This window comes from Phaseolus vulgaris, chromosome 10 (genome assembly GCF_000499845.2).
Source record: "Phaseolus vulgaris cultivar G19833 chromosome 10, P. vulgaris v2.0, whole genome shotgun sequence".
Lineage (NCBI taxonomy): Eukaryota > Viridiplantae > Streptophyta > Magnoliopsida > Fabales > Fabaceae > Phaseolus > Phaseolus vulgaris.
Window position 1 is genome coordinate 9132096 of NC_023750.2, and position 25699 is coordinate 9157794.

At 31.4% G+C, this 25699-nt stretch overlaps 2 protein-coding genes and 1 non-coding gene across 3 annotated transcripts; 1 reads left to right on the plus strand and 2 right to left on the minus strand.

Annotated features, from left to right (window-relative positions):
• The first annotated feature begins 8345 nt into the window (after positions 1–8345).
• On the plus strand, positions 8346–8419 carry TRNAT-AGU (transfer RNA threonine (anticodon AGU)). Its single transcript has one exon. It is a non-coding gene; the product is annotated as a tRNA-Thr (tRNA).
• A 1743-nt stretch (positions 8420–10162) lies between these two features.
• On the minus strand, positions 10163–14020 carry LOC137818570 (uncharacterized). The gene is made up of 5 exons (XM_068622076.1): positions 13471–14020; positions 12449–13388; positions 12123–12218; positions 11855–11991; positions 10163–10737 (listed from the first exon to the last, which is right to left on the minus strand). The coding sequence occupies exons 1-5, from the start codon at positions 13635–13637 to the stop codon at positions 10581–10583; spliced, it is 1497 nt and encodes a 498-aa protein (XP_068478177.1). The 5' UTR covers positions 13638–14020; the 3' UTR covers positions 10163–10580.
• A 1499-nt stretch (positions 14021–15519) lies between these two features.
• Positions 15520–17233, minus strand: LOC137818683 (WRKY DNA-binding transcription factor 70-like). The gene is made up of 3 exons (XM_068622243.1): positions 16822–17233; positions 16318–16422; positions 15520–16236 (listed from the first exon to the last, which is right to left on the minus strand). The coding sequence occupies exons 1-3, from the start codon at positions 17106–17108 to the stop codon at positions 15771–15773; spliced, it is 858 nt and encodes a 285-aa protein (XP_068478344.1). The 5' UTR covers positions 17109–17233; the 3' UTR covers positions 15520–15770.
• Positions 17234–25699: the final 8466 nt, after the last annotated feature.

The following is a 25699-nucleotide window of genomic DNA, read 5'->3' on the forward strand; positions in this document are numbered from 1 at the left end:
GTAATCTTGAACTTTGTAAGGTTATCAAGATTAAAATTAAGGTTTAAAAAAAATGGACCAGCAAACAATGTCAAAACATAATGCAAATGGTTGTATGTTGGAAGTTGTAGAATCTATCACCATATCAATTGAATCCACATCTTCCATGGCAAAGAAGTTGAAAAAAATAAAATAATAAACTAAATACAAATTACCAAACTTCCAACTTATGTAATATCTAATAGATCAAAGCACTAGTAGACATAAAAACTTTGCCCGCAAAGCTGGGCTTAGGATTCATACAAAAATATAAAAAAAAATTAAGAAAGCAATAGAAACAAAAATGTTCAAATCCTATAACAATGAGACACGTCTCTACTTCTAACGCTTTGGGAAGTGCGAGAAGGAGGAAACAATGGTGGTTGTTGTTGTACAGTGGTGATTGAAGAGGGACTAAGATGGGTGAGAGTAGGGGAAGAACATGGAGCGTGAAGGAAGAGGGTACAAAATGTGTCAAAATTTATGAGCATTTTTTTTCTTTGGATGTAACGGGTGAAAACTACTCCTTATAAGGAAGTGGAAGAAAGTGGTAACCGCTCAACTACTCCTTATAAGGGAGTGGATGTAACTGGTGAAAACTACTCCTTCGTAAGAAAGTGGATGTAAATGGTGACGGTGAAAACTACTGAAGAAAGTGATAACCGCTCAGTAATAATCAAATTGTTCACGTTTGGTCACTACTCGCATTTCCTAATATTTATTTCTCTCTCATAAAACAGACACCCCCTCTCATTATGCAATTAATTTTCAAAATAAATTATCTCTTTCAATTCAAACGGTTGCTCCATTTATTTCAAATATTTTATTAAATTTATTTCTCTCTCATACAACAGACACTCTCTCATTATGCAATTAATTTTCAAAATAAATTATCTCTTTCAATTTATAACCACTCCTCCACCTCTCTTTCAATTCATAACCGTTCATCCACCTCTTTTTCAATTCATAACTGTTCCTCCACATCTTTTTCAATTCAAAACCGCTTTTCCACCTCTCTTTCAATTCAAAACCGCCTCACTACGTATACCAAATATTGTAGAAAAAATAAGAAACGGCACAATGACCATAATACAATAATAAAATTAAATATTAATATAAGGATAAAATGGGAAAAAAATTAAGAGCAGCTAAGAGAGGAATAAGAAATGACACAATGACCATAATACAATAATAAAATTAAATATTAATATAAGGATAAAATAGAGAAAAAAATTAAGAGCAGTTAAGAGGGGAATCCCCTTTATATATAGGTATAGATTAATAATATAATTTTTATTATTAATAATAATAATAAGTATAAATTATATTAATAATAATAAGTATAATAAAAATCGCAATATGACAAAAGAATTTGTCTGGTTTATTGGTTACTACTTCTCTGGTGGTAACTGAGAGGACTTGGCTTCAAGTCCTACCTAATGTCGATATTGTTCTTAATAGAACGTAATGAACAATCGAAGGGACTTTAACGAGGCACAAACCAACGTGGCGGATATTCAAAGTCGCATCCAAATGAGCCCATTTGGCCGATTTCCCGTACGATGACTTATAGCGGCTACACCGCTTCGGTAGCTTCATGTCGTTGCCTCCGATGTTTTTTGAAGTAGTTTTTCCCAACATTCGGTGCAATGGTTACCATGATAGCTGCGAAGAAAAGAAAGTCAACAGATATCGAGTCGAATGCAAGTAAAGAAAAAAGGGAAAGTGTGGGTTATGACTCACCTTTCCATTTTCTTGGCATAATTGGGAGGTTTCTTACTACAATTAATTGTCATCAAAGGGAGGTTAATTACCATTAATTGTATTTATTATTGTTGTCTCCTAGAACCACTATATATAGTGGCTTCCTTCAAGCAATGTAACACACAACAAATAGCAACACACACTTGCTTCCTCTCTCTTTTCCTATACTCTCTATTTCTGCTCTTGGGTGTAAGTGTTTAACCCATATAGAGAATTTGTTTTGAGGCTATTTATCTATTAGCCTGAGAGGAATTCATTGTACTCCCAATACCATTATAGTGGAAGTTTTGGCTCTATCGTTGGTGGTTTTTTACCTCTATTTAAAGGGGTTTTCCACCTAAAAATTTCTGGTATCATTTTCATTTTCCTTGTTAATTTAATTTCTCATAATCTTTGGTTGAAATTATTATGCTTTCGCACACGATATCCCTACAAATTGGTATCAGAGCTTTTTTCGATAATTCAACCAGGATCTGTTGTTCAATAATGTCAAAATTGGATATTGAGAAATTTGATGGTAAAATCAGCTCTGCTATCTGGCGAGTCCAGATGCTAGCTGTTCTCACCCAGAAAGGTTTAAAGAAAGTTTTAACAGGTAAAATGATGAGACCAACCACTATGACGGAGGAGTAGTGGGATGAGATGGATGAAAAGGCATTGTCTGCAATCCAGTTATGTTTGTCCCGTGAGGTGTTGCGTGAGGTCATCAACGAGAAAACTACAGCATGCATATGGAGTAAATTGGAGTTTCTATACATGACCAAAAGTCTTGCAAACAAACTTCGGTTAAAGGAGCGACTCTTTACACTCCGAATGTCCGAAGGTACTCCCATCCAATCTCACCTTGATGAATTTAATTCCATCATAATTGATTTGGAAAATTTGGATGTTAAAATTGATGATGAGGATAAAGTCGTTCTACTTATTGTTTCTCTACCACCCTCGCATCGACAATTCAAAGAAATTATGTTATACGGTAATTATCTTACCTTAAGCTTTGATGATGTCAAGACTAATTTACTAGCCAAAGAGAAATTTGATACTCAAATTCATTCTGGAAGTTCTAGTGAAGGATTAGTAGTTAGAGGGAGAAACCAAGAGAAAGGTAGGAACAATAAGTATAAATATAGGTCAAAATCTAGAGGCAAGAACTCCAAATATTGTCGTTGTTGCAAGAAAAAGGGATACGAGATCTCTGAATGCTATAAATTGAAAAATAAGATAGATAGAGAAGATAAAGGAAATGGTAAACAACCAGAAAAATTTGCCGAAGCTAGTATTGTTGAAACTGAATCCGATGGGGATTGTTTTGTAGCTTCCAACACTGAACAAAGGTCTAAAAATGAATGGATTCTTGATTCTGGTTGTACTTTTCACATGTCCCACAATAGAGATTGGTTTACCACATATGAACCAATTTATAATGGTCTTGTTTTGATGGGAAACGATGCTCAATGCAAAGTTGTTGGTGAAGGAACAATCAAAATCAAGACACATGATGGAATTGTTAGAACTTTAACAGGTGTCAGATATGTCCCTAAGTTGAAACGGAATCTCATTTCCTTAGGCACCCTTGAATCTCATGGGTGTAGATACTCAACTGAAGGTGGAGTTTTAAAAGTGTCTAAAGGAGCTCTTGTGTTACTAAAGCCATTTCGATGTGATAGTTTGTATGTGTTGCAGGGTTCAACAGTTACAGGTTCTGCAACTGTAGCCTCACCCAACAAAGATAACACCAAGTTGTGGCATATGAGATTAGGCCACATGAGTGAGAAGGAAATTCTAAACCTCAAGAAGAAGGGTCACTTTGGTAACCACTGTACTAGAAAGGTTGATTTCTGTGAACATTGCATTTTTGGTAAGCAGAAAAAGGTTAGTTTTTCTAAAGCCATACACATAACCAAAGGTACTTTGGATTATATTCATTCGGATCTTTGGGGTCCGTCAAAAGTTCTCTCCAGAGGTAAATGTCGTTATATGATGACAATTATTGATGACTTCTCACGAAAACTATGGGTGTATTTTCTCAAACATAAGAATGAAGCATTTTGCACTTTTAAAGAGTGGAAATTATTGATTGAGAATCATATTGGCAAGAAGATAAAGAGGCTAAGGTCAGACAATGGCCTTGAGTTCTGTTCGAATGAATTCAATGACTTATGCAAGAAAGAAGGCATTTCTAGACACCTCACCATCTCAGGGACTCCACAACAGAACGAAGTTGCAGAAAAAATGAATAGAACTATCCTGAAGAGAGTTCGTTGCATGTTCTTCCATTCTGGTTTGAGCAAATCTTTTTGGGTTGAAGCGACTTCAACGACATGTTATCTGATAAATCGTTCTCCTAACGGATCAATTGATTGCAACATTCCAGAAGAAGTTTGGTCAGGTAACCCTGTTGATTATTCTAATCTTAAAATATTTGGTTGCCCTGCTTATTCTCATGTAAACCAGGGAAAATTAGAACTTCGTGCTAAGAAGTGAATTTTCTTAGGTTATGGCTCAGGGGTTAAAGGCTATCGTTTGTATGACCCAGAATCTCACAAAATAATTCACAATCGGAATGTGACCTTTAATGAAAAAGCTATGCTCTCTTCTGTAAATGATACTGTCATTTTCTCCATTGATACAGGTGGCCAGGAAGAGGCTCGAGAGAAGGTGGAGTTTGAGATTAAAACACTCGCTCATGAGGAAGACGTTCCCAATTCCTCCAGTACTCAAGATGATCAAGTCACTGCTATTGATGGTACAAGTGAACATTTGAGTCCACATGAGCAATGTCCACCTAAACGACGAGGATTACCACAGCCGTGGTCTATGGCTCAAGAACTTCCACAATAGAGACCAAGAAAACCAACTCAAAGATTAATTGCAGAATCTACTAACATTGCTTATGCTTTAACTATTGCACAAGAGATGGGTGAAGAAGGTGAACCCAAGAATTACTCTGAAGTTATCTCTGGTGACGACTCAACAAAATGGATTGTTGCTATGCAAGAAGAAGTTGAGAGTCTTCTCAAAAACGAAACATGGGAATTGGTGAAGTTACCAGAAGGAAAACGAGTCATTAGTTGCAAGTGGATCTTTAAGAGAAAAGAAGGGATCCCTGGTGTTGAGAGTACGAGGAATAAAACAAGGTTTCTTGTAAGAGGTTTTGATCAAGAGAAAGGTATTGACTTTAATGAAGTATTTTCTCCTGTTGTTCATCATACTTCAATACGTATATTACTTGCTTTAGTTGCCTTGTATGATTTGGAGCTGGAACAGTTAGATGTGAAAATTGCTTTTCTTATGGTAATCTTGAGGAAGAGATTTACATCCAGCAACCTGAGGGGTTCGTTGTTCCTGGAAAGGAGGATCATGTATGTCGTTTGAAGAAATCTCTCTACGGCTTGAAGCAATCACCAAGACAATGGTATAAGAGGTTTGATTCTTTCATGGTTGGACATGGATACTCCAGAAGTAGCTATGATAATTGCGTTTATTTTCAAAAGACATCTAATGGGTCATTTATATACTTGTTGTTATATGTTGATGACATGTTGATTGCCGCAAGAGATAAATCTTTAGTTAACAAGTTAAAGGCCCAACTTAGTAGTGAATTTGATATGAAGGACTTAGGTCCTGCCAATAAAATTTTAGGAATGGAGATCAACAGAGATCCTCAAGCTGGAAAACATTTTCTATCACAAAAGAAGTATGTTCTTAAGATGCTTGATAAATTTGGAATGCGAGATTGCAAAGCTGTTAATACTCCAATTGTCGCCCACTTCAAGTTGTCATCAGATCAGTGTCCAAAATCAGACGAGGACAAAAGGCGCATGTCACATGTCCTGTATTCAAATGCAATTGGAAGTCTCATGTATGATATGGTATGTACTAGACCTGATTTAGCTTATGTTGTTAGCATTGTTAGCAGGTTCATGCATAATCCAGACAAGACACACTGGGAAGCCATTAAATTGATACTTCGTTATCTGAAAGGGTCTCCAGATCTTGGTTTGGTATTTGACCAACATAGAGCCGATCCCGGAGGAGCAGTTGGCTATGTTGATGTTGACTATGGTGGTGATTTAGATCGGAGAAGGTCACTTTCAGCCTACATTTTTACCCTATGTGGGTCTGCTATCAGTTGGTATTCTTCACTTCAAGCCATTACGGTTTTGTCCACCACTGAAGCAGAATATATTACTGCTACAGAAGGTATGAAAGAGGCTATATCGAGGCTTGCTAAGTGAACTTGGTCTTCAACAAGATGTTCTTGTTATATTTTGTGATAGTCAGAGTGTTGTCCACTTAACCAGGAACAGTAAGTATCACTCAAGGACCAAGCACATTGAAATTAAACACCATTTTATCCAAGACATTGTTGATACAGGAGATATAATTGTTGAAAAACTTCATACGGCCGAAAATCCTGCAGACATGTTAACCAAGCCACTTCCGTCGGCTAAGTTCGATCATTGCCTGAACTTAATTGGTATTATCCATACTTAATCAAGGCTTCATGGCGAGAGAGTGTTTCAGTCAAAGGCAAGTCAAGGTGGAGATTTGTGGGTTATGACTCACCTTTCTGTTTTCTTGGCATAATTGGGAGGTTACTTGCCACAATTAAATTGTAATCGAATGGAGGTTTCTTACTACAATTAATTGTCATCAAAGGGAGGTTAATTACCATTAATTGTATTTATTATTGTTGTCTCCTAGAACCACTATATATAGTGGCTTCCTTCAAGCAATGTAACACACAACAAATATCAACACACACTTGCTTCATCTCTCTTTTCCTATACTCTCTATTTCTGCTCTTGGGTGTAAGTGTTTAACCCATATAGAGAGAATTTGTCTATTTATCTATTAGCCTGAGAGGAATTCATTATACTCCCAATACCATTATAGTGAAAGTTTTGGCTCTCTCGTCGGTGGTTTTTTACCTCTATTTAAAGGGGTTTTCCACCTAAAAATTTCTGGTATCATTTTCATTTTCCTTGTTACTTTAATTTCTCATAATCTTTGGTTGAAATTATTGCGCTTTCGCACATGATATTCCTACAGAAAACATACCCTCAACATCGTCTAGTTGAGTGGATGACAGGAAAACTCGCAACAGTTGTCGAGTAGGGATTTTTCGGAAAAGTTTGTCTAGTACGGACAAAGTTTCTAGGTCTTCCCAGGTTAGCGACGACCTTGGCCAATTACAGAACCATGCCGGCTCACGAGTTCAAAAGAAGGGAAACCGAGGAGAATCGTCATCGTAAAAAAATTGACAATCCTCCTCTCTGACCATAACTTTGAAAAAACTCCCTTTAAACCTCTTATATGAAGAACTGAAGGGAGCCAACAAAAACGACCTTGGTTAGCTTATCAAGGACAACTACCCTACTTGACTACCCGAGCGGGTACTATACATTTGAATAAACACATGAGGAGTCGGTTTTAAGCATAGCGACATACACATACTCGAACTATACGTTAGAACCTCTTAGTAGGCACCTTGCATACTCGGACTTCTCAGAAGTTCATCTAAGAAAAAGAACAGATGAAGTGATGAAGAGAAGGATTCGATAGAAAATATACAGTCCTATATACTTTTAAATAATATCATAAGTTTTATGTAAAAAAATAACTTTGAAATATTTTCTATTTACCTAGTCCTATATACTCTCAAGTAATATCATAAGTTTGATGTAAAAAAGTAACTTTAAAATATCTTCTATTTACCTGGATTTATGTAATTTTAAACATCACAAAAATATTATAGTAGTTATATTATGTCAATGTAAAAAATAAGAATGAAAAAGTGAGTACCATTACTCATGCTCTTGTTCGTGGGTTTCTTATATTTCATATTAAAATATTTGATATTGTTTGTAGATATTGTATTTCATATTGAAATGGTTGATATCTCTTTACTAAATTGTTGTTTACATCTACATTTATTGTATCATTTTATTTTTTGAATAATTCTTTTAACCTTTTTTTTAATTCACGGATTCGTGGCATTCATTCAAGTATTTGTGGTGATCTTAGTTCAAAATGGTTTCAAAAGCAGCATAGTTTGATTATCACAGTTTCAAAGCATTTCATTTCATTCTAAGAATTCATTCAAACAAACCATGAGTTTTATAATTAGATTTATTCAAAAAAAAAAAAATCTTCAATAAAAATATTTTTCTTAAAGTGTAATTACTTAGTGGATGTTTCTTTCTCTTAAGACATTTGAAATAATTTTTAATTTAATCAAATTAATTTATAAAAGAACTCACAAAATTTATTTGTTTTTTTATTCTAAATTTCGTCCAAAACAATACTATATTCCTAATTATTATTATATAAGCTAAGAATATCATATATATTATAACACGATTAAGAACATCTAAACGAGGTCATGATAGGAAATATTAAATTAATAACATTTGTGTGTTACTAATTTAATAAAAAAAAAACTGTAAGAATTAAAATTGGGAATTTGACATATTTAAAGAAGCATTTTATACTTTTGGAAAGTAAATGAAGATGCTTTCATTTGTTCTATATTTATTGTTTTGCATTTGATTTCAAGTGCTTTCATAGCTCAGTTGGTTAGAGCACCCGTTTAGTAAGCGGGAGGTCTTGAGTTCAACTCTCAATGAAAGCAAAATCAAATCTTTTATGTTTTCTAAACCAAATTTTTGTAAATTTGGTTTTTGGAAGTGATGATATCTGGGAGAAGATTCATTCATTCCAGCCAAAGCACAAAACAAGGTAAAAGGATGGATCTTTGGAAGGCACTGAGAATGTAAGAGATGCCCAGAAAACAGTGGCAGCAGCAGCAGCATGAATGCAAGAAAGGGTCATCATAGGGACTGTTTCCTCCACCACCTGGGTTTTGGTGCTTTTGATGGTGATGCCCAATTTCTTAGGTTTTCAACAAAATGAAAACCAAGTGCAGCAATTGAGACATAACTAGAAAGGGCTTCTTGATCAAGAAAATTGAAGGTGAATGATAATATTATTTGATTGTATGTGAAGAATGAGATTGAATGGGTTGGTAGATATAGAGAAAGTGGAAGGAAGGGGAGGATTCATATCAATTTCATGATTGGCAGTAATGATTGCAACTGTTGACAGCACTACCCAGCTCCTAACAGATCAGATGCCTCTACAGTTAATCATGACTCTGTGTTCAAGTTTATCCACAAACAGCCATTTTTTTTCTTAAAATTTAATACTTTTTGTTTATCACCAACCATTTAAATCAACCATCAAATGGGGATAATGTCATAGATTAACTCATATAATAATAATTTTACTTATTGTTTATAAGATGATCAAGAATACTCTTACCATATTTAAAATTACAATGTATCTTACCTTTTTCTATTCATATATTTGCATTTATTTCCATTTAATTAGGAAGACTAGAAAAATAGTATAATTACAATATAAGGATTTTTTTAGTTTAGTCGTTTTCTTTTTTTTTTCTTAGAAATTTTATTGTTTCAAATATTGGTTTTTACCCTTTTTAGTAGGAAGACTCTTTTTTTTCTTTCGTTTTACCCTTCTATTTTATTCTTGGTGGTAAAGAAAATAGGCTATATGAATGAATTTAGATGTTGGCCTAGTTGACAAATATAAGAAAAAAAATGAGAACATGCACGTATTTTTTTATGCAAATTATATTTATTTTAAAATAACTACTATTTTAAAAAAAAATATTTTATTTTGAGTTATTTGTCATCTCCTATATTGATACTTTTTACTTATTATTTTTATTGAATGAAAAAACAAGTTTCTGTTATTGATACCTATTGTGATTTTGAAAAATTATTGTGATTTAAATAGGTATATTTTAATCTATTCTCTAATTTTTTCACTAGTTTGTCTTCTGATTTCTCAAAAACATATCTAATTATCTCAACTGTAGAGGTAGAAAGGCTTACGTTTGTTTTCTTACAATGTTATTGATATAAATTAGATACAACATTACTTTCTTTGTTTGCCTCAAATTTAAAAGAGGAAAGGATTATGAATATTCACAAAATCATACTCGAGTCTTATATATATTATATCTTTATTCTTTGAAAATTTACATTTTTTGCGTTTCCACTTCATTTAGTTCTAGTTGGAATTTTTTTAAATAAATTGATGAAAATTGAGTTATTGAGGTTGGGGGTTATGTATAGGGAACCATATTGTGAAATTAGTTAATTTTACTCTTGAATGTTTTAACCCTTTTTTTCTTATTCAGTAAAGGTGTTTCCTGTGTTTCAAGTGAAAGGTCATTAATATCATCTCATTCCATTATTCCATCTTGTCTCAAATTATAAATTTGATTTTCGAAGAATAATGACTAGAAATCTAAAAGAACAATTTCACATTTTTCTTGGACATAACACAATTAGTGCAAGTTGAAACTACTTAAATATAGTCCGAGTCAGACTCAACAATGTCAGAAAAGTTCCTTAAAACTGGGTTTGCTACTAATTGTAGTATGAAAAAAGGCGTGAGAAACAGCAATGTAAATTTGAAGGCATGAGATGGATACATACGGATGATGGTCATTTGAAACCATACAGGGGAATGATTTGATCACACCATCTGTTAAGGAAAACTATTCAATCTAATTTCTAATGGAATGGGGTATGACTTGCAACTAAACCATTTTGATCTATTGATGAGATTGGCACTGCCTCCCTTGTTTCCCATCACAACTGACACCTGCTGCACCATTCAAAACCATATCTCTATATATGGACATCTACAGACATCCTTGTGAGAAATGAGGTCATGTGAAACACTACTATACAAGTTTGACATTATTCTCGCTTATCCTCCTCCAGATCTTCCCCAAAGGCAAGATCAGTCTTCCGATCAAGTTTGGCTGCCACATCCCCAGTTATCTTTGCTACACTGCTTGTCAGAGAGATACCCTCCTCATCAAAGTCATCTCCCGTTTCCTCCAAGTACGCATATCTAGAAACAAAGATATAAATGCAATCAGTCTTTCCAGGAATAAAACAGCACCAAACACAGAAAGAAGACCGATCCCATCGAGGCATGTATGAGCAAGAGAGAAAACGACTGATTACTCATTTCTTTAATGAGTAAAATGTATAATATTCATAGTTACTAAAGTACAATTGTTATGTAAGCAAATAAAGAAATACCTAACGTAAAAAAAGTATGATGTTGGAGAGCAGGTTAGCATTTCTCCAACAGAGATAAAGTTAAGTAGTGACTGCAATGCAAGAACTATCTAGACCCAACATATATTAACAGGGTTAATAATTAAAATCATTATCATTGTTGAAAACTTAACTTCAAGTAGTGGTTCATAACAACCCATGGAGGAGAGCAGTAGCATTCGCCTACACACACACACACAACTCAAGTAGCAACTGCAAGACTACGATTGTCTAGGCCCACTAATTGATTAGCATAGTTAAAAACATATATTGAAAATAACACGTTGAAACTAATGTGACCACTAAGTTCTAAAATTGGTCTAATTATCAGGCACTCTCCTTTGCAAGGGAGTAACAACACTTGTGGTGTGTGTGGATGGCATACTAGAGACAGAAAACGAAGACATAATAGTCACAACACTGCATATAAGGAATTACTACAATTTTTTTATGCTTTTAAGCATAACTTGAGAAGCGACATATAGTGACACAACTAATCTCTCATAACATGAAGTTGCAAAGATAGCTGTCCCATTTTCTACATTGGCACACGCATACACAGAGACAAAATTGAAAGATATAATGAAGGTTTAATGGAATTTTGCATTTTCTTCTATAGGTTAAAGGAAACTAGCACTAGTGTATCTAATCTAATAGTATACGATGCAAACAAAATCCAACAGCCACCTAAATGTGCAGTATATAAATGCAAGTTTGCAGTGAAATGAAAAATAAAAATCAGCAAATGAAGACCAAAAGCAACTGTTGCTATCACAATAACTACTTCTGTGGTAAAGAATATTAAAGGCATTTCAAATAAAAGGTTAAATATATTAGCATAAAAACACCAAGTGGCATAAAAAAAACATCATTCACCACACCAAGGCCATGAAAATGACAAGTACCTAGTAGGGTTCCGAGAAGGAGCCCAAAGGACACATATCACCAGCAAGAGAGCATATGAAAGCAGACACCAGAAGGCTGGAATAATCCAAGCGATTTGCCACAACTCACTCAATGGATCAGTAGCATTGAAGTATAGCTGGTTGAACACAAAGAAGCCAGATAATTAGCAACACTGACACGCATAAAAATGCTAAAGTAAAAATGTTTTGAAACTCCGGCTCTAAAATTGCTAATTTCTGTACATCAAATATCTTTTCCAATAACTACCTCAAAGCCAATCCATGCAATGGACAGTAGCACAGACACCGCGAGTGTATTTGTAAACTTTCGGTAGAGCTCCAGTTTAGCTAAGTTTCTCCTTGTCTGCATCCATAAATAACAACACAATCAAAGAACAATAAGGGCAAACGTTACTCAGCCCGACCATTTCAAAAGGGTAAACAAGTCATGCCTGCTGAACCAAACACACTCAACTAGAGCTAACAGTTGTACAACAAAACAGTCAAAACTCAAACCAAGGCAGCACTCACTCCGTTACCATCATAAACTAAATCAACAACAACACACTAGATAACCCAAGGTTTTGGAATTGCCTGCAGTTTCTCCAAGGTTTTGGACAACGATGAGAAAATCCATAAAATGAAGCACGAGTCAAGGCAAACAACAGGGAGCACCAAAAGCAGCTTGGTCTTCCCGGAGAAGTCATTGATGTTCCCCAAATGCTCAACAAGCTCGAGGGCCTCGGAGGCAACAAAATACAGCAGACCAAGAAGCAGCACTCTGTAAGCAATCCTGTTCCCACCGAGCGTGGGGCGAACAACCCCATACCCCATGGAGACAACCAACAGCAGCAGCCGCGACAGCGTCTTCTTCACCGAAGTAAAGGTGACAGCCCAGAGGGTAACCCCCATGGGTCTAGTCCCAGTGGAGTTAAAATTAGCATACTCGAAATACCACACAGCCATCTCACACATTCCAAGCGCAATAACAGCGGTGATATGATAATGCAAGTGGATAATGTCTTTCCAAAACTGAACAAACCTCAAAAACCAACAAAGACCGAGTAAAAGATAAGCCAGAGACATGAAGCCATAGAGGGTCATGAGAGGGGCCATTTTGCCAGGCAAGTACCCTTTAGGGTTACGCCACACGGTCCTTCCCTGAATGGTGGTGCCCTTAAGGGAAGGGTCGCAGAACATGAAGTAGAGGTAGTACATACCAGTGGCGTTGATGTCAAGGGCCATTGTATCCATCTGGGCCTGTTCCTCGATTCCCTGGAAGAAGGTTTTGATGCGCTTCGGCAACTCGAGGTTATCCGGGTTCTTCTGGATTATCACTTCGCCGAGGTTGCAGATCCGCTCCTTGGCCAGCTTCGGATCGCAGCAAATCAAATCAGATTTCAGGTACGAACCTCCGATCCGGTTCCGATCCCGTACCTCTAGCACTATGGCCTCCACTAATCCCGTGTTCTGCTGCATCCTCCCCTGCACGCTTGCTGATTCAGGCGGACGTGTAAACGTCACCGTTTCGAACCTGAATCCAATTGATTGGAATCAGAAACCTTAACCCTAGAAATGAGAGAGTGAGTGAGTGAACGAGTGAAGGGGAACAAGACCTGATGAAGGATTTGGCCGTGAGCGCTTCGCTGCCACCGTGGAAGAAGAAGGCGTCGGAGCGGTGGGTGAAGGTCTCGTTGGAGTAGTCGTGGATGGAGGCATTGATCGGAGTCAGTAACAGTAAGAGGAGGAGAGGAAGCGCGTGAGACTCAAACGCCGTCATCATCGTCGTCGTCGTGAAACACGCACATGCAACAAGCAATGTGATGCGATGCAATAGAAGCAATCGAAATTGTGAAGAAACGAAACGGAACGGAAGAACCAATTTTGCAGCTTGAAACAAAAGTGAAAGTGAAGCTCAAAACGGTGATCATGCTTCAGTTAAATCCTTCGTCAAAAACCAAAAGAAAAAAAAATATTAATTAAATTTGAATTTGTATTTTAGTATAAATTAAATACTTCACGTGTACGTATTAATCGAAAATTATTTTTACAATAACTTTTGCAATAACTATTTTTAAATAAATAAATAAATAAAGATTTTGAATTGGATATTTGGATGTTGGGTTCAAAGATGTGAAGATTTTAAAGAAGTGAAGCACCATGACTATGTTCTTCATTCTTTTTTTTACTTTTGACATGGTGGTTGGTTAACTTGTTAATTTTTAGAGTGTAGTTAGTGATTATGACATTTCAGTGTAAATCCAAAACAAAGATTGGTGAAAACAACTTATTAGTGTATACTTGATGCCCTTTCTCTCCTAAACAAAAGAACAAGACAAAGGACATATGAATAGGATTATTTACATTCTCCTTGGAGGTGAAGTGAATCATGAATAACCTTAATTAATTAATTAACTATCCCATTAATCCATCTACCCCTTTTACCAGAAAGTAACAAGAAGTAGCAAACAAAAATTATTTTAATTGCTGGTTGAAAGTGGATGGAGAAATATTATCATGGATTGGTATCATTTTAAAAGGTTGTTCAACAATTTGAGACAAAGATACAGGATTTTATCATTGAATTCAAAGGATTCAACCAACTTTTTGTTTTTCAGTGTGAACTCTTCTAAATTTTTCAAACACATTTCTCAATTTGTTGGAAAATTAGAGTACACGGACGATGATTCCTTGCACTATGGTACCGAGGAGGAGCCTTCTTGTCTTTATTTTGTATAAGCTGGTTGCTTTTTTTTCTTTTTCACATCGAAAAATGAATACATTTCATATATAATTTCATATAGTATATATAAGTGAGTGGTTTATAAAATTTATGTTTAAAGTTTATTTTTTAATATTATAGTCAGGTTAGAGTCTATTTTATCGAATGTTTGTGTTGAATTTATCGAGTTACCCGTTGTCGAATCACTCATTAATATATAGTCTTTCACGAGTTGGAGGGTCTCAACTTGACAGAGAACGTGTTGGAAATTTCATATTGACTAAAAAGTATATAAGTAAATACAAATTTTATTTCATAAAATTGAGTTAGATTTAAAATTTGGTCGTATAAAATATTTTTTGCCCAATAGATAACAAAATCATATCGACAAAGCACCATTGTTTTTGTAGCAGCCATAGTATTTCTAAATGCAATGGCTTAATAGTGATGGGGTTGTTTGTGCATCGCTTTACACCATCATGTTTTCTATCTTTATTTTACTTTAAAAGCTACCCTCTTTCCATGACTCTTCTTTCTTTCATTTCTTGCTTTTTTCTATGTGCATTAACCGTGTTGTGTCATACTCAACTATTTCTATCTGGTGATAGATATGTATATGACCATGATGATCTTCTTTTCAAAGTTCTAAAGTAATGCTACTTGTTCACACTACCATATTGGGTTTAGGTGGAAAAAAGTCCATTCTGGTCACATTAATTTATACTATTGAACAATCTCAGAACTTTCCTTGCTCTCACTTTCACCATTAGATAATTGATTAATTGAATGTTGTTAGATTCTATATGATGTTAATCTTGCCTCCAAAGTACATTTTTTGAATATGAGAACTCGTTCACATTGTTTTTGTATTTTTTTAATCTTGCTTTCATTGGACTGGTTTTGCAGAACACGTAGGTGGGAATAAATTCAAAACAAAAAACTATGGCAAACAAGACATATTCAGATTAATTTGTTTGATGAAGGGACACAGATTCATCAAAACAAAACCAAATGAATTGAAAATGGAAGAAGACTTAATCAAAGATATGTACTACAATGATGGAGCTAGCTAAAACAAAACTCTTCCAACTTTCAAGAAAAGCATGGAGCAACATTTATCTAGTTAAGTGACCTTTCACACTTTATTTATAACAAACACTCCTTCCAAAATGATCTAAGAAATTTGCGACCCAATTAATCATCAAAATCCAACAGAAGGTTGATATCATCAAGGTCAACAGAAGAATCACACAAGGCAGAAGACAAAACATCCCAGTGATCGAGTGGTAGAGTGACATTATTGTGCCATGAAGAATCATCTAAAGTGGGTTCTGAGGATAGCATGTAATCATTGGAGGAAGATGAGGGAATTCTCTCCTCTTTGATGAAGGATGGTGAGGGATCAAGAGATGCTGAGGATGATAAAAAAGGACAATCTTGCTTGGTTGGAGTAGGGAAGCTGTTGTTAAAGCTAAGCAGTATGGAAGTGTCAGAAGGAGAACTGATGGAATCAAGTATGATTTCAGAGTTTAGCAAGTCATTGCATGTGTGGTGGCCAAAATAGGTGGTCTTATACAAGGGAGGATCCTCTTGAATTCTTTGCACTTGTTTTGTTGCTTGACAATTCCCATCATACTTGTGAGTGCACCTGTAATAGTTCCTGCACAGGCTTACAATAAGAGAATAATTAAGGAAAAGGATGAAATATGTGGATCTATATACATATATGTTTGTTACCTACCTTGAGTATTTGGTTTTGAGGATCTCTTTTTGGCCATACTTTCTCCAGTGGTGGCCATCAACTGCTGGAGCTTCTGAAACCTTCTCCCATTCTTGTGTAGTTCTTCTGCATAAATACAAGAAATGCTGATTAATTTACACCAGCACTTGACCAAAACCTACCCTTAGTTTTGAACAAGCAAGCACAACCAAGGGGTAAAAGCAGTTAAAGACAAAACACCTTATATATTATACATCATAATATACAGTAATGCTAAACAATTTGATGGGGTCCATCAGCAACAACCTTGGATAGAAGAACAATGACCATTGAGGTTCCAAAGGGACACTTCAATTTTATATTGGAGATCCAAAAATGTTCAGACTCAAATTAAGAAACTGAGAAGTGAATTCAAACCTCATACTCAAGCACACAAACAGATCACTCTAGGAAGAAATGAATTGTGTCATTAAAGAGGAAAGAGATGTGTGTGATTAGAAAAAGAAAGAGAACTAGCATGATTACTTTCTCTTGTAGCAGCCTCTTCTGTTCTTGAAACTGGTGAAACTCTTGCAACTTTCTTGGGAGTCCTCAGATTTGGTGGGAGTGACAAGATTGGAAAGGTGATGAGAGGGATAGTACTTGTCCAAGAGGAAAAGGGTGTTGGTGAAGGATCTAAGCACGTTCTTGGCAAGAGTTTGGACAAATGGGGTGGTTGTTGCTGAATCATCTTTTTCATTGATGACTAGTCGAAGTTGAGTAGCAAACTCATGACCTCTCACAAGCTCCTCCTGCACCTTTCTATGATCCATATTCTTCTTCTTTCTCTTAATTACTTCCACTATATCTTACTCTTTTGGAGCCACCAAGCTCTTGCAGCTACCTTGCCTTTCTCCAAATGTTCTTCTTCTTGCCTCTTATATTCATATATATACATTGGTTGCTTTTGTTTTTTGTTTTTTCATGGATAGATTTATGTTAGTATATGTATATTGGTTGCTTTCACATTCCAAACACTTGCTTTTGGTCCACAACTGTACAAGGTATATTACCAGGTGCACAAGGTTGATTGGCAATTTCACATTTAAAATTGTTAAAATGTCCTTTTCTAAAATGACAAGATCTGGTTAGTTAAACATATTTTAATTCAACAAGATTCATAAAGGCTTTTAAATTTGAGAATGTGACCCAACTAAGAAATAAAACTTAGGTTAAAAGTGTTTGAAGTATTTTTTTAGATTATATTGTGAAATTTGAAATTGATTAAACCTTTAAAGAAAATTAAACTTGTCTGTATAAGATTTTTCAGATTTTCACTGGTTTCAAGGAAATAAATGCGACTTATCTAATATTTGGTTGGCATTCAATGTTGTTTTAAATGAAAATTCACTTCCTTTGTCAATAGGAAAAGTCATGGAAATGGAAAATTAAAAAAAAATACAAGTTTTTTAAAAGAATATTTTTTCTAAGGGATTAGAGTATACTTTGTGGACTCATAATTATTTCTCATGGTAGTATTTTTCTTCCTTTTTATTTATTTATTCAGGTTTAGATCTTTCATATGAAATGTGTACTTTTTAAAAAAATTCTGAGGTTGAAGTAAGTATTTGAATTGAATTGTAATTGTTTTACTGTTATAATAAATTTTATAATTGATGAACTATATTAAATATATATAATCATAAAAATAGTATTATCTGATTTATCACATATTGTTTTATCTTGATGTATTTATATAAGTTGATTAGACAACATCCCATATCAAAAATTATTAATATGGAAAAAATTATTATTCTTATTCTATAATTTATTCTCTCTAATTTAGAAAGAAATTCATACACTATCCATAAATATATTTTTGTCTAATGCTTTTTATTTACTTTTTTGATTTGATAAAGAAATATATTGTTAATGGTTGGGATATTGACAAAGAGAGAGAGGTTGTGAGGTTAGAAAATGGAGCAAACAAACAATAAAGAGGCACTTTGTTGAATAAGATCTATCTAGTGTCCCCAGCCACTAAAATCCATGTAACAATGGACGGCTTAGGATGTGCCACGTGTGTGAAGATTGTTGAGGTGATGTCACAGTTATTGTGTCATATGATGACGTGAAGAGAGATGTAAGATGAGAGTATGTTTGGGTATGAAAGGACGATGTTGCCCTTCCTGGATGTGCGGAACATTCTTGTCAAGTCATTTTTAAACTCACTAGTACGTTGACACGTGCAACGCACGTGAATTTTTCTAATATTTTATATTTAAAAATTAATATTAAAAATAATAAATTTATTTAGATATATATAAATTATTAAGTTAATGAAATGAAATTAAATATATTACAATAGTATAAGTTTCTTTTAGTATATTAATGAATTTAATATAATATAACATAAATAATAAAAAATTCATGAATATATTTTTGTCATAATAAATACATTACAATACAATATTAATATAATAAAATAATTTGAACAAATACATTATTATATAAACAATTATCTAATACTATGTATCTATTACGTATCTATGGTGAAGTCCTCTTCACCAACCTCATGTTATCTTCATACTATAATTTAATCTGCAAAAAAAAACTTTCCAAAAAATCTTTGCAATTAAAAAATATAATTCAATAGATTATACCAAGTACAATTATTACAAAAAAAACTATCAGTAAATGTGTGTTTCTTTCCGTAACAGATTGTAGGCAAAATCATATTAAATTATGAATTCACCTTTTATGATATAAATTAAATTAAAATGTAATGTAATATAATACAAATAAAACATAATGAAATATAAATACAATGAAATACTATTATATAAATAACTAAAGATCTTAAAAACCACACAACAACAATAAACATATATACATTATCAGGTTTCTAGATAAAAAAAGTAACAATTATAAATAATTTGAACAAATTTACATTATATAAATAATTATCTAATATTATGTTCCCATAAGATATTTACGAAGAAAATGAAGTATTCTTCACCAACTTCATGCTAAGTTAATATGCAAAAATCTCTCAGAAAGAATAATTATTGCAAATAAAAAATTAATTCATTATATTATACCAAGTACAGTTATAATAAAGGTAATAAAAAAATGTGTGTTTCTTCCAGAAACATTGTAGGCGAAAATCATATTAAATTATGAAGTCACATTTTGTCATATAAATTAATACTTGTGCACATAAATCTTTATTGTCAATTTATATAATTCATAATTATATAATATATAGATTTGTGTCTCCGTGTCCCCGTGTCAGTATCTATGCTAAATAGATTAGTAGTCCACAAATTAATTATAAATAAAAAGGAATGAATAAATTTTTGTCATAACAAACACATTACAATAGAAAAAAAAAATTTGAACAAATTTACATTATATAAATAATTATCCAATATTATGTTTCCATAAGAAATTTACGAAGAAAATGAAGTACTCTTCATCAACTTCATGCTAAGTTAATATGCAAAAATATCTCAGAATAATTATTGCAATTAAAAAATTAATTCATTATATTATATCAATTACATTTATAGTAAAAGTAATAAAAAAGGTGTGTTTCATCTAGAAACATATTGTAGGCGAAAATCATATTAAATTATGAAATCACATTTTGTCATATAAATTAATATTTGTGCACATAAATCTTTATTGTCGATTTATATAATTCATAATTATATAATATATAGATATGTGTCCCCGTGTCCCGTGTCCCGTGTCCCCATGTCCCGTGTCCCGTGTCCACCCGTGTCCCCGTGTCAGTGTCTATGCTACATAGATTAGTAGTCAAAAAATTAATTATAAATAAAAAGAAATGAATAAATTTTTGGCATAACAAATACATTACAATAAAAAAAAAATTTGAACAAATTTACATTATATAAATAATTATCTAATATTATGTTCCCATAAGATATTTACGAAGAAAATTAAGTATTGTTCACCAACTTCATGCTACATTAATATGCAAAAATCTCTCAGAATAATTATTGCAATTAAAAAATTAATTCATTATATTATACCAAATACAGTTATAGTAAAAATTAAAAAAAAATGTGTGTTTCTTTCAGAAACATATTGTAGGTGAAAATCATATTAAATTATGAAGTCACATTTTGTGATATAAATTAATACTTGTGCACATAAATCTTTACAGTCAATTTATATAATTCATAATTATATAATATATAGATTTGTGTCCTTGTGTCCCCGTGTCAGTGTCTATGCTACATAGATTAGTAGTCTACAAATTATTTATAAATAAAAAGGAATGAATAAGTTTTTGCCATAACAAATACATTACAATAAAAAAAATTGAACAAATTTACATTATATATACAATTATCTAATATTATGTTCCCATAAGATATTTACGAAGAAAATGAAGTATTGTTCACGCTAAGTTAATATGCAAATATCTCTCAGAATAATTATTGCAATTAAAAAATTAATTCATTATATTATACCAAGTGAAGTTATAGTAAAAGTAATAAAAAAAATGTGTTTCTTCCATAAACATATTGTAGGCGAAAATCATATTAAATTATGAAATCACATTTTGTCATATAAATTAATACTTGTGCACATTAATCTTTATAGTCAATTTCTATAATTCATAATTATTTAATATATAGATCTGTGACCCTGTGTCCTATGTCCCCGTGTCAGTGTCTATGCTACATAGATTAGTAGTCCACAAATTAATTATAAATAAAAAGGAATGAATAAATTTTTGCCATAACAAATACATTACAATAGAAAAAAAAATAATTTGAACAAATTTACATTATATAAATAATTATCTAATATTATGTTCTCATAAGATATTTACGAAGAAAATGAAGTATTGTTCACCAACTTCATGCTAAGTTAATATGCAACAATCTCTCAGAATAATTATTGCAATTATAAAATTAATTAATTATATTATACCAATTAACGTTATAATAAAAGTAATAAAAAATGTGGGTTTCCTCCAGAAACATATTGTAGGAGAAAATCATATTAAATTATGAAGTCACATTTTGTCATATAAATTAATACTTGTGCACATAAATCTTTATTGTCAATTTATATAATTCATAATTATATAATATATAGATCACTGTCCCCGTGTCGCTGTGTCAGTGTCCATGCTACATAGATTAGTAGTGCACAAATTAATTATAAATAAAAAGGAATGAATAAATTTTTGTCATAACAAATACATTACAATAGAAACAAAGTAATTTAAACAAATTTACATTATATAAATAATTATCTAATATTATGTTCCCATAAGATATTTACGAAGAAAATGAAGTATGTTCACCAACTTCATGCTAAGTTAATATGCAAAAATCTCTCAGAATAATTATTGCAATTAAAAAATTAATTCATTATATTATACCAAGTCCTGATATAGTAAAAGTAATAAAAATTGTGTATTTCTTCCAGAAACATATTGTAGGCGAAAATCATATTAAATTATGAAGTCACATTTAGTCATATAAATTAATACTTGTGTACATAAATCTTTATTGTCAAGTTATATAATTCTTTATTATATAATATATAGATGCGTGTCCCTCTGACTCTGTTTCCCCGTGACAATTTTATGCTACATAGATTAGTAGTTCATAAATTAATTATAAATAAAATTGAATGCATAAATTTTTGCCTTAACAAATACATTACAATAGAAAAAAATAATTTGAACAAATTTACATTATATAAATAATTATATAATAGTTTGTTCTCATAATATATTTACGAAGAAAATGAAGTACTGTTCACCAACTTCATGCTATGTTAATATGCAGAAATCTCTCAGAATAATTATTGCAATTAAAAAATTAATTCATTATATTATACCAATTAAAGTTATAATAAAAGTAATAAAAAATGTGTGTTTCTTCCATAAACATATTGTAGGCGAAAATCATATTAAATTATGAAGTCACATTTTGTCATATAAATTAAGACTTGTGCACATAAATCTTTATTGTCATGTTATATAATTCATAATTATATAATATATAGATTTGTGTCCCCGTGTCAGTGTCTATGCTACATAGATTAGTAGTACAAAAATTAATTATAAATAAAAAGGAATGAATAAATTTTTGTCATAAAAAATACATTACAATAGAAAAAATTAATTTGAACAAATTTACATTATATAAATAATTATATAATATTATATTCCCATAAGATATTTATGAAGAAAATGAAGTATTGTTCACCAACTTCATGCTAAGTTAATATGCAAATATCTCTCAGAATAATTATTGCAATTAAAAAATTAATTCATTATATTATACCAAGTACATTTATAGCAAAAGTAATAAAAAAAATGTGTGTTTCTTCCAGAAACATATTGTAGGCGAAAATCATATTAAATTATGAAGTCACATTTTGTCATATAAATTAATACTTGTGCACATAAATCTTTATTTTCAATTTCTATAATTCATAATTATTTAATATATAGATCTGTGTCCACGTGTCCCCTTGTCCCGTGTCCCCTTGTCCCCGTGTCACTGTCTATACTACATAGATTAGTAGTCCACAAATTAATTATAAATAAAAAGGAATGAATAAATTTTTGTCTTAACAAAGACATTACAATAGAAAAAAATAATTTGAACAAATTTACATTATATAAATAATTATCTAATATTATGTTCCTAGAAAATATTTACGAAAAAAATGAAGTACTGTTCACCAACTTCATGCTAAGTTAATACACAAAAATATCTCAGAATAATTATTGCAATTAAAAAATTAATTCATTATATTATATCAACTAAAGTTATAATAAAAGTAATAAAAAATGTGTGTTTCTTCCATAAACATATTGTAGGAAAAAATCATATTAAATTATGAAGTCACATTTTGTCATATAAATTAATACTTGTGCACATAAATATTTATTGTCAATTTATATAATTCATAATTATATAATATATAGATATGTGTCCCCGTGTCCATGCTACATAAATTAGTAGTGCACAAATTAATAATAAATAGAAAGGAATGAATAAATTTTTGTCATAACAAATATATTACAATAGAAAAAAATAATTTGAACAAATTTACATTATATAAATAATTATCTAATATTATGTTCCCATAAGATATTTACGTAGAAAATGAAGTACTGTTCCCCAACTTCATGCTAACTTAATATGCAAAAACCTCTCCGAATAATTATTGCAATTAAAAAATTAATTCATTATATTATACCAAGTAGTGTTATAGTAAAAACAATAAAAAATGTGTATTTATTCCTGATACATATTGTAGGCGAGAATCATATTAAATTAAGAAGTCATATTAAGTCATATATATTAATACTTGTGCACATAAATCTTTATTGTTAAGTTATATAATTTATAATTATATAATATATAGATCCGTGTCCCGGTCTCCCTGTTTCCACGTGTCCCGTGTCCCCGTGTCAATGTCTATGCTACATAGATTAGTAGTCCATAAATTAATTATAAATAAAAATGAATGCATAAATTTCTGCCATAACAAATACATTGCAATAGAAAAAAATAATTTGAACAAATTTAAATTATATAAAGAATTATCTAATATTATGTTCTCATAAGATATTTAGGAAGAAAATAGAGTTCTATTCACTAACTTCATGCTAAATTATTATGCAATAATCTCTCAGAATAATTATTGCAATTAAAAAATTAGTTGATTATATTATACCAATTACAGTTATAATAAAAGTAATAAAAAATGTGTGTTTCTTCCAGAAACATATTGTAGGGGAAAATCATATTAAATTATGAAGTCACATTTTGTCATATAAATTAATACTTGTGAACATAAATCTTTATTGTCAATTTATATAATTCATAATTATAAGATATATAAATTCGTGTCCCAGTGTCCCGTTTCCCCGTGTCAATGTCTATGCTACATAGATTAGTAGTCTATAAATTAATTATAAATAAAAAGGAATGAATAAGTTTTTGCCATAACAAATACATTACAATAAAAAAAATAATTTGAACAAATTACATTATATAAATAATTATCTAATATTATGTTCCCATAAGATATTTACGAAGGAAATGAAGTATTGTTCACCAACTTCATGCTAAGTAAGTATGCAAATGTCTCTGATAATAATTATAGCAAAAGTAATAAAAAATGTGTGTTTCTTCCAGAAACATATTGTAGGCGAAAATCATATTAAATTATGAAGTCATATTTTGTCATATAAATTAATATTTGTGCACATAAATCTTTATTGTCAATTTCTAGAATTCATAATTATTTAATATATAGATCTGTGTCCCCGTGTCCCGTGTCACTGTCTATACTACATAGATTAGTAGTCAACAAATTAATTATAAATAAAAAGGAAAGAATAATTAACAAATACATTACAATAGAAAAAAATAATTTGAACAAATTTACATTATATAAATAATTATCTAATATTTTGTTCCCATAAGATATTTACGAAGAAAATGAAGTACTGTTCACCAACTTCATGCTAAGTTAATTTGCAAAAATCTCTCAGAATAATTATTGCAATTAAAAAATTAATTCATTATATTATACCAAGTACTGTTATGGTAAAAGTAATAAAAAATGTGTATTTCTTCCAGAAAAATATTATAGGCGAAAATGATATTAAATTATGAAGTCACATTTTGTCATATAAATTAATACTTGTCAACATAAATCTTTATTGTCAATTTATATAATTCATAATTATATAATATATAAATCTGTGTCCCTGTGACTCTGTTTCCCCGTGTCAATGTTATGCTACATAGATTAGTAGTTCATAAATTAATTATAAATAAAAATGAATGCATAAATTTTTGCCTTAACAAATACATTACAATAGAAAAAAATAATTTGAACAAATTTACATTATATAAATAATTATCTAATAGTATGTTCCCATAAGATATTTACGAAGAAAATGAAGTACTATTCACCAACTTCATGCTAAGTTAATATGCAAAAATCTCTAAGAATAATTATTGCAATTAAAAAAATAATTCATTATATTATACCAATTAAAGTTATAATAAAAGTAATAAAAAATGTGTGTTTCTTCCAGAAACATATTGTAGGCGAAAATCATATTAAATTATGAAGTCATATTTTGTCATATAAATTAATACTTGTGCACATAAATCTTTATTATCATGTTATATAATTCATAATTATATAATATATAGATTTGTGTCCCCATGTCCCCTTGTCCCCGTGTCCCAGTGTCCCGTGTGCCCGTGTCAGTGTCTATGCTACATAGATTAGTAGTGCAAAAATTAATTATAAATAAAAAAGAATGAACAAATTTTTGTCATAAAAATACATTACAATAGAAAAAAAATAATTTGAACAAATTTACATTATATAAATA

Coding starts and splice junctions, on each gene's coding strand:
- LOC137818570 (XM_068622076.1), bottom strand. CDS start 13,637: ATGATGACGGCGTTTGAGTCTCACGCGCTTCCTCTCCTCCTCTTACTG. Junction 13,389..13,470: donor ACGGCCAAATCCTTCATCAG/GTCTTGTTCCCC, acceptor AATTGGATTCAG/GTTCGAAACGGTGACGTTTA. Junction 10,738..11,854: donor CCTTCTCGGAACCCTACTAG/GTACTTGTCATT, acceptor CTTTGTTTCTAG/ATATGCGTACTTGGAGGAAA.
- LOC137818683 (XM_068622243.1), bottom strand. CDS start 17,108: ATGGATCATAGAAAGGTGCAGGAGGAGCTTGTGAGAGGTCATGAGTTT. Junction 16,423..16,821: donor AGAGGCTGCTACAAGAGAAA/GTAATCATGCTA, acceptor GTATTTATGCAG/AAGAACTACACAAGAATGGG. Junction 16,237..16,317: donor CTCAAAACCAAATACTCAAG/GTAGGTAACAAA, acceptor AAGCCTGTGCAG/GAACTATTACAGGTGCACTC.